At 38.2% G+C, this 18,038-nt stretch overlaps 1 protein-coding gene across 2 annotated transcripts in view; it reads left to right on the top strand.

The window, feature by feature from the left end:
* The window catches only part of LOC117407267 (TBC1 domain family member 23-like), a 33,274-nt gene that overhangs the window by 1,706 nt on the left and 13,530 nt on the right, over positions 1-18,038 (top strand). For both annotated transcript variants that reach the window (XM_059028836.1, XM_034012065.3), the window contains exons 2-6: positions 9,459-9,570; positions 11,613-11,718; positions 15,088-15,292; positions 15,652-15,775; positions 16,360-16,484. In XM_059028836.1, coding sequence (XP_058884819.1) covers positions 9,459-9,570; positions 11,613-11,718; positions 15,088-15,292; positions 15,652-15,775; positions 16,360-16,484 — 672 coding nt within the window. The remainder of the gene's footprint in view (positions 1-9,458; positions 9,571-11,612; positions 11,719-15,087; positions 15,293-15,651; positions 15,776-16,359; positions 16,485-18,038) is intronic.

The following is an 18,038-nucleotide window of genomic DNA, read 5'->3' as shown; positions in this document are numbered from 1 at the left end:
GAATAGTTGTTCTTTCCAAATTCCACCTTTAACATGTTGTAAGCTGACAGAAAGGAACCTGTTTTTAAAAAAAAAAAAAAAAAAAAAAGAAAAAGAAATCATGATGAAATTTCCTGCCTATTCCAGATTTTCAATCTACACAGTTTTTCTTTGCAGGATAAAATATACTACTACTACACATTTAACAGATAAGTGAAAAAGTAAGGTGTTACCAAATTAAAGATACCTCTAAGGCAGCTTAATTAGATATTGTTAAAGAAGAAAGGTAAACTTTAAATGTGTTTAATAAAAAAGAACTAGTTCACAAATAATTTATTATTCTCGAACATACTTTCTTAGAGGGTACCTGTGGTGAAAGTGAATATAGACTTATTTCAATAGAAAATATGTTTCCAAATACTTTTGTCACATTTTACAGCCCCTCTTATTGTTGTGATGGGCTATTTTGATGCACAAAGTGTTCAAACCACAATAAGCTTCAGTGCACTGCGTTGTATGTACATTTTAAACATGGCACGTTGGTGTGACATGACAGCGATTAATTGTTGCCCATAGCTGCATGCGAAGCAAAGTTGTTTGCACGCAGATATACAAATATCTTGGATGAAGAGAATAATTCCAGCACAATAAAAAGACCCTGTATGAGCCATTAATGGTAGACTACCCTAGTCTAAACTCTTCAGGGAGAGTGATGATTCAGATGAGGATAGCCGCCAGTTGGTTTTATCAAGTCTGTTGATAAACCCACCCACAATTCTCACTGATTGGTTACAGATATGAACGTTGACTGTTGAGTAATTCTACAGATTTGCACTGCGCTGTACGGCTGGTTTTTAATGCTACTGGTCATTCAACCTTCCCTTTAGTCACGTCAAGTGTCATTGTACTGTAATAACTTATCTATTGTAGTAACACAGCAGCCTGCATGAAAATACAATAAAATACATCTGTTACCGGCACGGCGATGCTAGAGGGAAAAAATGAGACGAAATGAGCGTCCCAAGAAAAGTTCTGGCACCAGTGTTCCAAAAACGGGACTGCCCCTTCACTTTCCATAAAAAGAAAGAAAATGCTGTAGTTTAACAGTCTGGTTTTGGGTATACGTTTTACACAATATTTCTTGCAAGTGTTGAAAGAATGTTTATAGTCCTAAGTGGTGGTACAGTAATATCCATTCATTTTGTATTAGTTAGGAGAGTATCAATCCTTCTGGGAAGCATTGTATTACATTTTCATGTGCCACGTGGACTGATGTGAAAGCGGTCCTCATTGTTTCCATCAGTCTTAAGGAAATCTTACTTCCTGGAATTGTAATGGAGGACAGAAATTGCTCTCTCCAAATCAGTAATTGACTCATAGAGTGTGACCTTATGTGGATTGTGCAGTAAACTATACATTGAACTGGTAAACAGTGGCCCCAATTTGATATTGGATCAATATGCTACATATGAACAGAGGCAGAAAGTAGCAGTGGTGAGTATGGGTTACTGAAGTAGCTATACAAGTTCTTAGCTCAGCAGTGCTGAGGAGAGTGATTCAGTCTACTTAGGTATCTAGACACCAGCTTACTGTACACCAGAAAGATGGAATTCAAGGTCATGTGATACAAAGGCTTTGCAGAAAACCCAAGAGTAGACGATAATGCACTAGCACTCTGTCCCTAGGCTTCAGGGTCTATCTCGGTTATTTTTGTCACAGTTCCAGTAGCATGCTTAGTTAAAGTAGAAACTGCTGAAAATGGGGAGTGACGGTATTTACTGTGGTGTGTTTCCAGCAGAATATTGTAGAATGATCTTTGTTAAAATGGCCTGAATTGCGTAGCACAAGCCTGAATGATAGATGGCTGGTTCACAGGGCTTTGTGCAGTTGGATAATTTCTTACGGCAAGTTTTCACAGAGTAATCAGCATCCAAGTTTTGACCACGATATTTCATGGAATGTGGGTAAGAGATCATTTTGCTTGCTTAGAGCTGAAAAAACAGATTGATTGCATGATGTCTTTTTCTCTTTTTGAATTGGATAATTGCTTTGTAGCACAGGGTCTGGCTAGTGACATTCAGACTATTGTAATATAATAGACAAAAGCCAGTTTGAATTGGAACTGAACTCATCAAAATGGGAGGGAGGCACCTGAATTATTATATAAACATAACAAATGAAACAGAAAGTATAAGGTTTAAATTTAAAATAAATATGTACATCTACAATATCTTGAAGCAAACAATTTAAGTAAAAGCAGTATTTTTTGTATTTCATGATGTTACAGAGCGTCCCGCAAGGTTTACTAGACATGCTTGACATTACCTTTGCTGTGTCCCATGTTGTCTGTATTGCAGTATTATTTTTAAACATATTTTCGACACATTAGACATTTTTAATCACACATCATGGGTCATAAATCAGCTTAGCAATATATTTCTCAACATTTACTCTGGAGCATTTTCCAGTACAGAAAAAAAGATCTTCTAAAGATCGCAGTGTATCCAGATCTTGCTCCCTCCTGCAACAGTGCTGCTTTTCTGTTCCCACAACACACCACTTATTTCAATCTCAGCACCAGCATTGTTTCAGGAGGGAACATGCACTGGATACACTGCAATGTTTAGAAAAAAAGGTCTTTCTCCTGGCAAACGTTCCCAAGTAAAAGTTAAAAAAAGTGATTTAACAATGATGCGTGAACAAACAAAAAAAGATCTACAGTAAACAATTAGGAATACGTTGAAACAAAAATTGCAGTAATGCAATGTGTTTCTTATAACACTGTAGGGTGTCCTGTAACTGTCTGTACTGTGGAGCGAAAGCTCTCTGCTTCATGTGAGTTATTTGTCACATCTGTACATTAATGGTAAACTGTTTGTGTGCTCACATCCCTTGCACTTAACATATAATCATAAAGTTTGATTTATGATTGGGATTAATAAAAACAAAAAAACATTAGTTAGGTATGAGAACTAAAAGGCGTTTCAAAAGAAGTGGCAGGAATGTGGGCTGTTCATTCTTTGTTTCAAATTGCTGCCCTGTGATGTCAAAAGGTTGGCAGGAAATTAAAGATACCATCTAATTTGTCCTTTACTATATAATTTTGCTTGCAAAAAAAACTAATTTACCAATGAGTAGTACAGCGGAGAGATTTTGTATGGCCAAGCATGTGAGATATTATACAGTCTTCTGAAGTGCTGAGATGTTATTACTAGGGATGGGAAGTTTAAACATATAAACTCAAAAGAAGTGGTTAAACGTTGAATAATATGCTAGACGTATAACCGGTCACGTGACAAATTTCACCAAACCATATTTTATATGTGTTTTAATTGTAGTAATTTATCATCATATACAGCAGTCCGTCGCTTATCCGACTGCTGTGGTGCCACAGTAAGGGCGGATATTATAAAAAGGAAGGGGTTTGGCAATTGCCTCCAAGTAGTTGACACTGGGGCAGGTTTTATTCTCGGTCTATCTGCTGCTTCATTGGTGCACTCGATGTTCATGCTGTAGTGGGTGTGGAATGCTTCAGGCCACATGGGGTAAGAAAAGCATTTTTTCTGATGTTTATTATATATTTTTAATAAAATTGTTCTCGTTATACTGTCCTTGGTAGCGACGTTCAAAGTCCAGTATATCCTGGTGGAAGCACTCGCCTTGCTCCTCCGAGTACGCTCCCATGTTCTCCTTGAATTTATCAAGATGAGCATCAAGGATATGGACTTTGAGGGACATCCTACAGCCCATTGTGCCGTAGTTCTTCACCAGAGTCTCAACCAGCTCCACATAGTTTTCGGCCTTGTGATTGCCCAGGAAGCCCTGAACCACTGCGACAAAGCTGTTCCAAGCCACTTTCTCCTTACTAGTGAGCTTCTTGGGGAATTCATTGCACTCCAGGATCTTCTTTATCTGTGGTCCGACGAAGACACCGGCTTTGACCTTTGCCTCAGACAGCTTAGGGAAGAAGTCTTGAAGGTACTTGAAGGCTGCCGACTCCTTATCTAGAGCTCTGACAAATTGTTTCATAAGGCCCAATTTGATGTGCAGTGGTGGCATCAGCACCTTCCGGGGGTCCACCAGTGGCTCCCACTTGACGTTGTTCCTCCCCACAGAGAACTCGGTCCGCTTGGAAGGGTCCACCATGCAGAAGTAGCAGTTGCTTGAGTGGTCAGTGGGTTCCCGCCAAATTCTTGGGATAGCGAACTTCATGGCTCTCTTTTCCCCTCTGTACCATCCTACAAAAATACATTTATTTCATCCATGACTAATGTGTAAGAGATTCTCGCAACATTTTTCATATATGATATATTTTTTCAATAACATTGAAAATTGTAAAACATTTTAAAATTAAAAACTTTTACAATTTTAAAAATTTTAACAAATCTTATAACATAAAATTCCGAGCAACAATTGTGCTCGCAGGTGAAATGAGGTGCCCAGAGTTTGTCTTGATCCCCGACAGGCATGCCGAAATATGCCTTGTAGGCCTCACACATCTTAGCAGATGCTTCCACGGAGTACTTTTTCGCTCTTGTCTTGATAAATTGGCCGCAGACATAGCAAAATGCGTCTGCCGGATGCTTGCATGCAGATATGTATCCACTTAGGCAGCTGGAACTAAACTGAACTGGTGGGCTTAAGGCCCCTGTATTTATACTACTATTTATATTACTGGAAAGTTCTAGAAAGTTCTAGAAGTTACTCCAAGTTTACTCATTTACTCAGCACTGAATCTATCTGGAATGTTCTGGAAAATAGGTAGATTTCAAAATATCACTGTCCTGGTCACAAAAGCAAAGTTTGTGGGGAATAATAGCCATTTTCTATACTTTTGAGGCATAAGCAATTAGGAAATAACACTTACTACCCAGGAACAAAAAAAAAAAAAAAAAATTGTTACACAGTGTTATGTAACCTATGTAAGCTGTGTTTTTTTAAAATGTATTTATTTATTTATTTATTTTATTATTGTGATTGTTTTTATTTTGTTCTTTGAATACAATATAATGTAAAAAAAAAAAAAAAAAAAAAGTTTAGTTTAGTCACTTTGTGCCCACAGGGCCAGCACAGGTGCATTCAATAGTGCAGTACAAATACAAAGAGAGACATTTGCTAAGATACAAATAATACAAATGCTTTTAAAAAGACCACATTTTTTTTATAGTGTATTGATTTCTTAGTATTAGCATGCAGGACAGCTGCTATAAGATTGTTCCCTATGTTAAAAATGTGCACGGATGACGATTAATCAACTAAAGCCCATAAATTAACTGCTCAAAATTTGAATAGAGTGACAGCCTAATTTCAATATATACTTTGTTGTGTACATGTTTTATTTTTTTATTTTATTTTTGTAGTTAAGTATTTACGATGTTAAATTGCTTATTTAGGGGTTCTTTGCTTGGAAAATAATAACCAGGGCTGTCTATATACATCAGAATGTAATATAAAGAGTGTTTATGTAGATATGGTTTAAACACTGACACCTCATTTAAACATTCATAAAAATGAACCAAAAGCTCATCCCCAGTTATTACTCACTTGCAGTGTACAAAGCAGTTGTGGTCCAGTACTTCATGGTTTAGGCCTACAGTAAGCTCTTGAGAAATACTGTACCCAGGCCAAGGCTTGTTTGTGGCACCTTGGCAAAAGGTGACATGGGGGTAAATATATTTGTTTTAAATATAAAAGATGCACAAACCATAGTGTGAGGTTGGTATACAGTTCAGAAACGATGTGCTGTTTTATTTAAAACTCATAGGGGCTACTGTGCCATGAATTTCACACATGGTTTTGTTCTAAATAGCCTAGCGCTGCATATTATATCTCAGCACTGGAGCCCTGTATACAGGTCCAGGAAAGACAGCTCCACAACAGACTGCTGACTGCTCTAATAGTAGCCTACAGGAAAGATTACTTACAGCAGGGCAATCCTCTCAGACTGTTTTTTAAATAATTAAAGGGTAGTCTTTCTGTGAAGTCACTCCATGGTGAAATAGTTGAAAGGTTTGTCATACACTCTGCTTTTTGATATGATTTGTTACTATGTGACATTTTAGAATCTGGTGCTGTAGTTTTGATACTGGAAAATAAGTCTTGACGCACTGTCAGGTGAAACGTGAAATGCCAGCTTAGATCTGTTTTGTCTAGAGGTGCCTGCCTGCTTGCTGGCAAAAATCCAGCAAGGAGGACATTTACATTTTAGCTTCCTTTAGCCTCCTGCTGGTTTGAAATGACAGTTAAACGATGAGGCTGAAATCAAGTGACATACTGGAGCATGAATTTAATTTCCTAATCTTCCAGCTAATGACAAGCAGTAAGTGTCTTGATTGACTTCCCCTTCCAGCTAGTTTATGTGAAGTCAGTTCTCCGCTGCCGCACCGCCATTGTGTGGTTAGACAAGACAAAGGCAGTTTCTGGGAGAGCATCCCACAACACACCCCAGTACTAGACAGGCAAGAACACCACAAGTACACTGTACACAGACAGATACAAACAAACTTCGCGGTACACACAGGTTACATGCTGTAGCACTTAATATGAAAGAATGGGACAGTTGTGTCTTTTAGACACACTGCTACATTACTGTACAGTACCATGTGGCCTACATACGCTGGACAGTACAACTGACAAACACTTTTCCTTATTCATCCCCAGATACTACATAGTACACAACACTTATGCAAACCATCAATACACATATCCAAACTAGCTGAGTGTGCAAACCCTTTCATTTTACATTGAAGCATACCATAGGGCCCTATGAAATCCGCATTGTGGAGAACACAGACGGAATCGTGGAATTCAGAGAAAAAAACGGAATTAGACACCGAGGACATTACCACAAAAATCAGTTTAAACAAACTAAATATATATGTATGTATTTAAAAAATTAGCTTGAAATAGCACTGTGTTTGTATGACAAGAGGCTTCAAGAAACACACGTCATGGGAACGCATGAAAAAACTATTTTTGCACCTCTCAGCCACCGTACACGAGCGTGATTTTAGCTGTAAAAAAGCACTGCCTCTCGTGCCACTTCACTTGATAGCTACCGTTATTGCTTGGGGGGAAAACGACTACCTATAAGTTATTTTGAGCAGATAGTACTGTAATGACTACTGCAGAATGTAGGGTCTAGTTGCTGCATTTTTTCTCCAAAGTTCTCAGGGAGATATTACTAAGTCCCTTTTATTACATTTAATTTTTATCCTTTTTTTCTGAAAGCACTTTGATTAAAACCGTTTAGAAAGTTTTTTTTGTCATATTTTTTTCATGCATTTCTAGCTTCATCATTTCTGTCAATGTATCGAACACTTGTGGTTATAAAAAACAAACTAACTAACAAATTACAGATTTTTAAAACCAAAAAATCCAAAATCAAGAAAAAATAAATCCGAAAATTCAAAATAATAAAACGGATTTCATAGGGCCCTGCATATTTAAAAAGAAAGACATATACATTCATTACATTCATTGCTTGCAATGCACCTGCATATTTTTCACATATGCCATCAACCAGTGTTATTTTAGAACCGGCAGGGACTATTGTCCCATCAGAAAGCTAAAGTATTGCAAAAAATAATTTGCAGTGTCAGGCCTCCTTTTTCATTGGATATGGTTTCAAGGTGAGCTGTAAAAATGCATTTTTCTTTTCCTTTTTTTTTTTTAACAAAAAACTGAGCGATCATTGTTTTGTTTTTTCTTCTGTAATATTGCCTTCAAACCCTGATTGGTTAATGTACAAGAGTATGTTGAATGTGTTTTCAGTTTGCTCAGTGCAGTGTTTATTTTGTCCTAGCAGCTGGGGCTGAAGTACTGTACACAACATACTGCATATTTTGTCATAGAACAGTACAGTGTGTAGCCCTGGAGAGAACAGCTTGTGTGGGAGCTGACGCTTCAGGTCAAGGATGGCAAGGTTGGATGGACTTTGACCATTTATTGAACTTAGTGCAGTGTTTTCACTGTCGCTCGTCAATTCCGAATATTTGACAGTGATGAAAACATCAGTTCAGTAGTCACTAGTGATGACTGCTTCTGTTTGTATGGTAGTTTGTTTCATTTTAAAAGAATCATCTGTTTTTGTAATTTAAACACAATCATAATTTGACAGAGACACAGATAATGCAGATCATGCTACTAAACTCTGTGGAACAACTTAATGTCACTACCGGCATTCCATAGAGTTCAGTGGTTAAAAACATTTTTTTTTCTCTCTCTCGCATGCACGGTGGGAGAAAATTATGAAGCAGTTTGCAATTAACAGTAACAGGAAGATAGACTCCTTCTTTAAGCGTGACAGTAATAATGAAAACCATCCATCAGTTCAGGAACAAGAAAAACATGCAGACTTGGAATCATAAAGAACAATGCCAAGAAAGTTTAAAATATGTCGGACAAAACAGCAAGAAAATAAATGGCAATCTTAATACAGTACTACACAGTAGCTCGCACAATTATTTGCCACCGATTAACATTAAAAATAAGTTGAAATACTTTTATATTGCTGTCTACTTCTATTGTGCTGCAGCAAATCCTCTCAACTACTGTAGTAAAAAAATAAACACAAAACAGTAAAACACTGCCACACAGCTATGTTGTACAGCATGGTTATAAGTAACATTTGTTCTCTATGTACACATATTAGAACTCTTTCTTCTGGAACTGTACCTGGACTGATGCTTACAATATTGTGCTTTTTTCCTATACCATAACTGTGTGTGTGTTCTTTAGATTAGAACTAAATACATCTATCTATGTAGGGCAGCAGTGTGGAGTAGTGGTTAGGGCTCTGGACTCATGACTGGAAGGTTGTGGGTTCAATCCCAGGTGGGGCGACACTGCTGCTGTATCCTCGAGCATACCCAACTGTATAAATGGGTAATTGTAAGTCACCCTGGATAAGGGCGTCTGCTAAGAAATAATTATTTTTTCTATGTAAACATGAGATGAATTAAAGTATCTTGATTAAATTTACATCATTAAGTATACTTCAATCAAATGAGTATGGTACAGTATAATAAACTGATTAATATATAGTGCTGAAATTGTTTTAAACTTTTACATGAGTTAAGTAAATCAGTTTTCAAAAATGCATAACACCCCTTGGGGACTTGAGTTGTGTACCAGTAATGACTACTGAATTTCTAAAGTTTATAGAAAGGTTGAACACCCTGACTTGGTGTACTTACAGTGCATGGTATTTCTATAAGCCATTGCATGTACTGTGAGATGTTCACAGTAACTTAATGAAAGGTTATCTATCAATGTATATACCCCCTTGTCGGAGAACCACTGGTCTAGGATACAGAGAATGAATTTACTTTAAAAACTCTTCTGCTGCAACAGCATACAGTGTTAGATGAAGATGTAAGATGTATACAACAGACTGTAAACCTGGTAAGCAGTACTGTGGCGTTTCAGTGTGGGTCTGTGTCTGGCCGGGCTCACTGATCCTCTCTGTGTCTCTTCAGGGACAGAGACCTCACTGACGCTCTGGAGTCTGGCGGCTGTGATCTGGAAACTATGAGAAACATAATCCAGGGGAGAAAGCTGCCTTGCAACCAAAGGGCCAAAATTTGGAAGGTAAGTTGCAGGAAGTCACTTCTACATTTATAGTAAAACTATACAAGGCAAATTAATAGAGTAGTTGACTGCTGACTATTATTGTGTTTGCATTGTATTGTTTAAAGAGCAGCTAAAGGTATTAATATCACAGTAATCTTAACTAATGTATTCTTCTTGTTTAGATGTACTTTGTATATAATTTACTGTTTCAGTCTTCACATCCTGTTGACTTTTTTTTTAACACTTGCATCAAAAAAGCACTCAAACGTTTCTTAATACACAGAGTGTAACCATTAGCTTGTCCCCCTTGCAACACTTTTCCCAGTGGTTGTAAGAAATACCATATTTGCGCTCTGTTTTTTTTTTAATGTATTTCGTACATCCACTATGTGTAGAGTGTTGTATAGTTACAACCCTAATCTAAGGACTCTTGAAAGCATCCACTCCTTTACTCATCATTCAATCAACTCGTTCATGAGAAGATATAGGGGCTAACAACACTGAATACCAAGACAGAGGCATAATGGGATTTATTCCAATGATCTGTACAGTGACAAACAATACTGCCTTGCTAATTTGAATAAACCTGCTCTGCTGCAACATGGAACTCTACCACTGTGCCCCGCCCCAGTGTGTATTTTTGTGTTTTATGTTGTATGTTGTGTGTGTTAATGTTGGTGTATTGTAGTTGGTACACGGGATATAATTTGGGTAAATAATTTGAGTGTTTAAAATGTAAAATTGTATTTAGGCACAGGGATTGCACTTCACTTCACGTGCATTTAAAGTAGTTAATAATATGTGAGCACGGGGTTGCACAGATTTAGTTCACGTGCTGGGATTCAAGTGAATAATTAATTGGTAATTGAATCCCAGCACAACAGTATATATAGATGCACGTTTCATTCACTTGGGGTTGTGTGATCGGTGAGTGGAGAACGGGTTTGAAGAAGGAGTAAATAAAAGTAAAAATAAAGTAAATATAAGTTATTTGTACTCACCATGTTTGTTTGTCTGTTAGTCCACCGTTTGTTTAAGTGTTAGTCTGTTTTGTTTGTCTGTTTATTTTGGCCGCAAGTGCCGTGTCCTATTTTCTGTTTCAAACTTTTATTTTACAATAAACATACTGAGCGCCGCAGCGACTCAGTTTTCAACCCGAGTACTGCCTGTCTCTGTGATTCTTTCTGGCCTGACGTCATCCACTACAGCCTGCTTGTCACAGAACTGTAAAGCATTGATCGCAGGTCATTAAATCACCAGCGGGATGAGTTCAGTAGCAGAGGTATTCAGATCTGCTACCGTTTAGATTATTAAAATACCCCACTGACTGCAGTCGAAGTGGGGCTTAACCCAAGGGCAGTGTCCCTGAAATGTTGTCTTCTCTGTTTTTTTCACAAAGTTCGTGTCAGTATCTAATGTTTTATAATGCAATCCTTTTCTGCTGAGTGATAAATATGAAAGCTGATGGCAATCCTTTGAGCTAGGAGTTATTAGCTGGCTGCGATAATCTGTGTTTTTGCTAGCCTGGCTGAGGCTTTGTCTTGGAAAGCTGCCTGATTTATTGATTTCCTGCTAATTAACAAAAACGCATCTGTCTGTCATCCGAGACACTGCCTGCAGACAGCTGTATAAGCGTTCATGGAACCACAGCAGCTGTTGGATAATACTGTAGACATATCATCTACAATATTACAATAATGTGGGAACAACGTATTAAGCCAATGCAGCATTTAAAAATAAAGCTGTATTGTTTGACCACTGAATAGTACCATAGATCGTGCTCTATCATTTGTAAGTGTGCGTAATTGAGATCCATATGCTCCTTGCTTTCTCATTACAGCTTGTATTCCCCTGGTGGGGTTCAGACTACCAGAGGAATGATGGGTTAGCACTGTAGCCTTGCACCTCTGCTCTGAGTCCTGCTGTTGCTGTCTGCTTGATGATAACTTATTAAGCAATGTCAGGTCCTCCAGACCACAAAAATGTAACCACAACACAATATCATACCTTCTCCATCTTAAAGGACATCCAGTGTAATTCATTGTTTCCTTCTGTTTTAGATTGCACTGAATGTAGCAGGGAAAGGAGACAGTCTGGCATCATGGGACGGGTCACTAGATCTGCCAGAGCAGGCCATAATTCACGACAAATGTCAACAGCTAATAGGTGAGTATGTTTTACTAACATGCTTTATGTTTTAAGTAATTGTGAAATGCACCTCACCTTTTCAATTCCTTCTTGACTGTTATTTACTGAGATTTACTTTGTGTATTTTACCAAGCTTTGAGTATATTCTTATGCTTATTTAGTTCTGCTTCGGTTCCTAGTGATGAATGTTTCAGTCCCTCTAAATTGGGTAAATCTTCATATTTTTGTTGTCATTGAATATGAACATGCATATCTCAAAGTAGCTTTGGTGTGATACTGAGAAATGTGATGTTTTCCAACAGCCCCAAAGCACAAAATAAAAGGCAATCTGACTCCCTATAGTAATCTTTCAGTTATTTTCATGTCAGTACAGGACCTAGAGCTTACTGTCTGGAACCTTGTATTCTATCAGTATTATGCCACATATTCTGGGCAGCAGTGTGGAGTAATGGTTAGGGCTCTGGACTCTTGACCGGAGGGTCGTGGGTTCAATCCCAGGTGGGGGACACTGCTGCTGTACCCTTGAGCAAGGTACTTTACCTAGATTGCTCCAGTAAAAACCCAACTGTATAAATGGGTAATTGTATGTAAAAAAATAATGTAATTGTATGTAAAAATAATGTGATATCTTGCAACAATTGTAAGTCCCCCTGGATAAGGGCGTCTGCTAAGAAATAAAAAATAATAATAATAATAATAATAATATGAGTAATGACCAAATAACTTCTTGAGACACTGTGCAGCGCTGCGTTACAAAAGGTAATTCCTTATGAGAGGCATAAGACTGATATAACATTCCAGACAGTAAACCTTTTCTGCTACATGTTTGCACTGAACTGTCCAGTAAGATTTATAATCTCTTTCAATCTGCACTGCAAACAGGTAACCAGTCGACAGGCATAGTGTCAGTAACAGTAGTATGTTTTAATTGAAACTGTAAACTAGGACCATAAATCCAACTGCTTGCTTTAAATGTGACAAGAAAACTATTGCATTCAAAATTAAGATATTTTTATATTCTGGATTTTACATCATCTTGTGTAGTAGGATTTGCTTTTAAATGTTTCTACAGACATACTTGGCATGTTGCTGTTGGTGTGTTTATTTTAAGTTAAAATGTGCTCTCCAGCAGCACAGAAATCTGATATTTTCTCCTCTAAGTGCACCAGGGTGAGGTCACTGGATTCCTTCCAGCGAGCACAGTGCACAGAGCAGGCAGCATGTGGAGGCAGAACGGTTCATTGTTCAATTGCTGGCAACAGACCAGTCTTAATGCAGACAGTCCCTGAATAAAACAAAGTTTGAGACTTTTAATAAAATCTGCTTATTCAGTTGTAGAGACTGGGGTACTTTACATCACCAGTAATACAATCACCACTGATGCTGTTTGAGTTAATTACTGTTAGCCTTGCATTAGTTTGATAGATTATTCTTGTTATAATTTCTATTATGAAAAAAAGATTATATTCTTATAGATAGTAGTTCAGTATGTTAGTATACAGTAGCAACTCACAGAAATTGTCTTTAATTTTCGTTACAACTTTCCTGTTTAAATATGTAAACAAACAAAACAATATTAACAGCTTAAACAATAAACAACGATAAGTGTTGCATCGGTAACACAATTATCCACAGCACTGGAAAAAGTTCATTATTTATACACATACAGCAAATCATAATTTTTACGGCTTCCAAAACTGCACATGAAATTTAAGCTTGTCACTCCTGACTGGACATGGGATGAGAAACTAAAAAGCTGCCACTACATTTTTGTACTTTTTTTTTTTTTTAATCTTTTGATCAGAGCACATGCTATTGCACGCACTTACCGGTAAAAGCAGTGGCGTATTTGATTTGTTAGCAATATTCCTGGGGACACGGTGATAACAACACCTTGTGACGTCCTAAAAACCTTGTTTTTGTTTTTCAGGTGAGTTTATATTTGTAGCTGACAATTTTAAATTCTTACCAGTTTTTGAGGTTGTGAAATCATTGGTCGCACATGTGAGCCTAAAACTAAATTGATGGTCGCACAAACAATTTTTTTGGTGTCGCGTGCGACCGAATTGGGCACGCTGTAGAGCCCTGAGATCAGAGCAGCTTAGTTTGTGGAGGATAATAGCATATCAGATGGTAAACCTTGAGGTACTTGTATACACTTGTATGCCACCATAATACATGATATTATGTGTTAAAAGTACTTTCAAGTTCTATGCAGTACCTACCTACAGATTTAAAAAAACTAATTAAATAATTTTACCGGTGCACAAATAGCATTTGATATTGGACTGAAGCAAATTTTTTTAGAGCCCTCTGTGTCTTTCGTAGAAAGGAGACTCCCTTTATCACCATGAAATTGGTGTCAGAATATACAATGTTTCTAAATTGTGTTCTGCATTTGAAATTGCCCTTTGTCAAAATAGTTTACTTCTTAGGCAGTGGATCTGAATACCAGATGCGTAAGGGAGTCAATAAATCAACCATGGGGTAAAAAGGTAGCAGGATTAACACAGAGTTAAAGGTGCTAGTATTAAGATCTGGCACTGTTTAGATCAGTAAAATAGATCAACTCATCATATTCGTATGGCTCAGAAAAGTTATATTCATGTCATTCAGGGGGTAGAACACTGAAGAGGTATGCATAATAATAATAATAATAATAATAATAATAATAATAAAATAAGTAATTTAGCAGACACTTTTATCCAAAGCAGCTTCGAGACTAGGGGATGAACTATGCATCAACAATTGCTGCAGAGTCACTTGGTTTTATGTCTCAAGCAGTTGTATTCCTGTGGATCGTATGATTTATTAAACAGTTTTTAGAATGATCAATTTTTATAGCTTTCTATCTGGTCATGCATCTTTCGTTCGATTTATATCATTCGACCCAAGGACACTGACAAATTCACTGATGCATAAAATCAAACTTGATGAACTTCAAATAATATTTCATGTCACTGGCCTAAAATTGAAAATACTTGGGTAGATGAGTGCAGATTTGTTGAATGCAACTTCATCATTTATCTATAAAGGAAAGGGCATGCAGGTTCCTTAGAAATACGGTTTAGTTGGAATAACAATATTTAAGATGGCTAGGTGGCACAGCAGACTACTCAACAGCTACTTAATAGCCTATTTTGCCTTTCACCAATCGAGGCCTGGGTTCGAATGTGACTTGTGTCATAAGTGAAATAGCGGCCTTATTTGAATTTATTTTTCAGTCAAAGACATTGTTTCATACGTTATCCAATGGTAATCTATCTGCAATATTGAAAGTCAGATTATCAAGGTGTTAAGTCATGTATCAAACACCTGCATCAACAGATAAAAAAAATCAGAAGCAAAAGTTTCTGGGCTGTGTATTAACTCTCTCTCACTGTTCAGACCTGCAGCCGGTGCCAGAGGAGGAGAAGCCTGCTCTGCTGGTGGATGTGGAATCAGTCATAACGTTTTACTGTAAGTCCCGGAACATCACCTTCAAACAGAACCTGAACTGGCCAGAGCTCCTGAAGCCACTGCTGAGTCTGCAGCTGCCCTGCAGTGACCTGTACAACTGCTTCTACGCCATCATGAACAAATACATCCCCAGGTATGCTGGACAATGTACACCATACCCTGGCTTTTTGTAGATGAAAAATCAGGGCTCTTTTTTTGTTTGTTATACCCCACTGGAGATTCATGGCCTGGTGACTGGTATAGTACATCTGCCCTCATATACCTTTTTGGGTTTTGCATATACAGTATCTAGAGAATGTCTCTTTTTACAATTGGCTCTAGGTTTAAGATATTTTGTATTTACCAGTGCTGTTTGCCACCCAGGAAGAGTCCTTAACAGTAATTTATAACGGGCTATAGTGTAATGAGAACATGTAATTAAGGCATGTCTACATTTGACTGAAGTTACATTACTACTCTTGTGATGTTCAGTAGAATTGTTGTTTCTGACAGGGACTGTGTTTCAAATGGTCGTCCGTTTCATCTGTTCCGGCTGCTGCTGCAGTACCACGAGCCTGAGCTTTGTTCCTTCCTGGACACCAAGAAGATCACCCCTGACTCCTACGCCATGAACTGGGTACCTGAGACCAACGTCTAGCCTGTTTTTCTCTTTGGATCTCAGATCTCTCTGTGATCTCATACTCTCCCTCTCTCTTCAAAATCCAGGGCATACATTACTGTGATTGTTTTGTTGCCTGATGTATCAAACAATAGAATATGTAGTAGCTATCAGAAATAATAAAAAAAAGAACCATGCCACTAGGTTTATTAGTGTTAACTAGTGTCTGAGATATATAAAACACATTAGGTTTTACAGAAGCATGTTTAGAAAGTACTAATTGCTCCCTGTACACACACACACACACACACACATATCAATAATACTTGATTGATTAATCAGCTCGATTTTAAATCAGGCCCTAGAAATTGTCTGACCGGTTAATAATTCCTGATGAATTCGTGGGGGTTTTAACCCTCTTCCAGGTGTGGTTTTACCATACCGTATCATACCAGTTTAATTTATATAGCATCCTTCAAGAATAAGCATCATAGGGCATCACAAAAGCTGCACAGAGCCATCTTATGCTGGCTCTTTATCATTAGTTAGCCGACCGGTGTGGCTGTTGTCCCGATGCCTCCTGACTCTTGTTTCTTCCCCAGCTGGGAAGCATGTTTGCAGGGCAGTGTTTGCCGGAGGTGACCCTGGCCATGTGGGACGTGTATTTGCAGCAGGCCGATCCATTCCTCGTCTTCTTCTTAATGCTCATCATGCTCGTCAATGCAAAGTAGGTACCCAGTGGAGCAAGACTCCCAGCACTCCATCTATATACACCAGTGTTGTGGATCTCATACAATAGATGATATTAAAAATAAATATATTTAATATATAATTATTTATATTTTAGGATTACAATAAAATGTAATTTTTCAGGCTGTCATAAGCCCCTTTCACACTGGCATGCTCTACCCGAGTCGGAACCTACCCGGTCAGGCCCGGTGTCATGCTGGTTGGCTATGTGATTTCACATTGCTTTTGATAAAGCAGGACAGACCTGGATGACAGGCACAAGTACATAATGCACGTATCAATGCCCCGGAAGCAGTTTGTTACGGACGCTTCCATCCAAGCTTCTCTGAATTGAACCGTCGGCCCAAATGTTGATTAGAGCAAATGTTTCTTCATTCCTGCTGCAAGCGTGGCTGTTTGTTATTTCGTCGGCGTATGAGCTCAACCCGAGTCAAAGAGTGTCGACCCACATCCTGAGGTGGGTCGCTGCGACCCGGGTCAACCCGGTTACGACCCAGGTACGAGGTTTCACGCTATTATTTTATTATTATTTGTTTATTTAGCAGACGCCTTTATCCAAGGCGACTTACAGAGACTCAGGTGTGTGAACTATGCATCAGCTGCAGAGTCACTTACAACTACGTCTCACCCGAAAGACGGAGCACAAGGAGGTTAAGTGACTTGCTCAGGATCACACAGTGAGTCAGTGGATTGTGACCTGGGTAGGAGTGCCAGTGTGAAAGGGTCTATAGACTCATTTAACCCTTAGCGGTCCACTTATTCAGCACGTCTGAGGCGCGTCAGGTCCAATTTATTTTCAGGTCCAATTTTACTGGACCACACAGCCTCCTCTGCATATCAACAGGACACTCAGTACTGCATCTCCAGCCCTGCCCCACCCCTTGTTTGCTGTATTTTTCACATACCTCTTCATAGTAGTGCATACCAATAAATCATCTCCTGATCACTCGTTTTATCACCAAACTCCTCAATAATGCGATCCAAGTCATTATTTTATTACTGTTACATCTAAAAAAAGCTCTGCAAATGTCTGTGATATTCTTTGAGTGCTGGAGGCAGAAGCAGCTATCTTGTTTGTTTATGTCCGTGTTATCTATGTGGTGCCAGGGCTATCTGTATTCATGAGATACGCCCATTTTTTATTTATTTTTTCCCAGCTCCTATCGGTCTCACTTGGCCATTGAATGGTTTTCTCGGCTTTTTCCAGAGAAAAAACGACTAGAGACCTGTTTTTTATGTCTTTTTGATGATGTTGGACCCTCCGGAAAGGGAAAATTGCAATAGGACCGCAAAGGGTTAATAACCATCAGGTTTTCTGAATGCTCTATATTTCAAAATATTTCAGTACTTGTTTCTTACTCGGCCTTCACGTTTCCAGCATACATAATTGTTGTCTACTTTGCCAGATGAGCCGCCTAAAATAGTTATTTCAAAAAGAAGAAAAAAAAAAAGTTTTTACAGTGCTCGTATGTTCCAGTGAATAGTATTCAAAATGTTTATTTTCTTCCAGTAAAATAGCGGCATTTCATTA

This window comes from Acipenser ruthenus, chromosome 8 (assembly GCF_902713425.1).
Source record: "Acipenser ruthenus chromosome 8, fAciRut3.2 maternal haplotype, whole genome shotgun sequence".
NCBI lineage: Eukaryota > Metazoa > Chordata > Actinopteri > Acipenseriformes > Acipenseridae > Acipenser > Acipenser ruthenus.
Note: the sequence above shows the minus strand (reverse complement) of the source record. Positions and strands in the feature narration are given on the sequence as shown.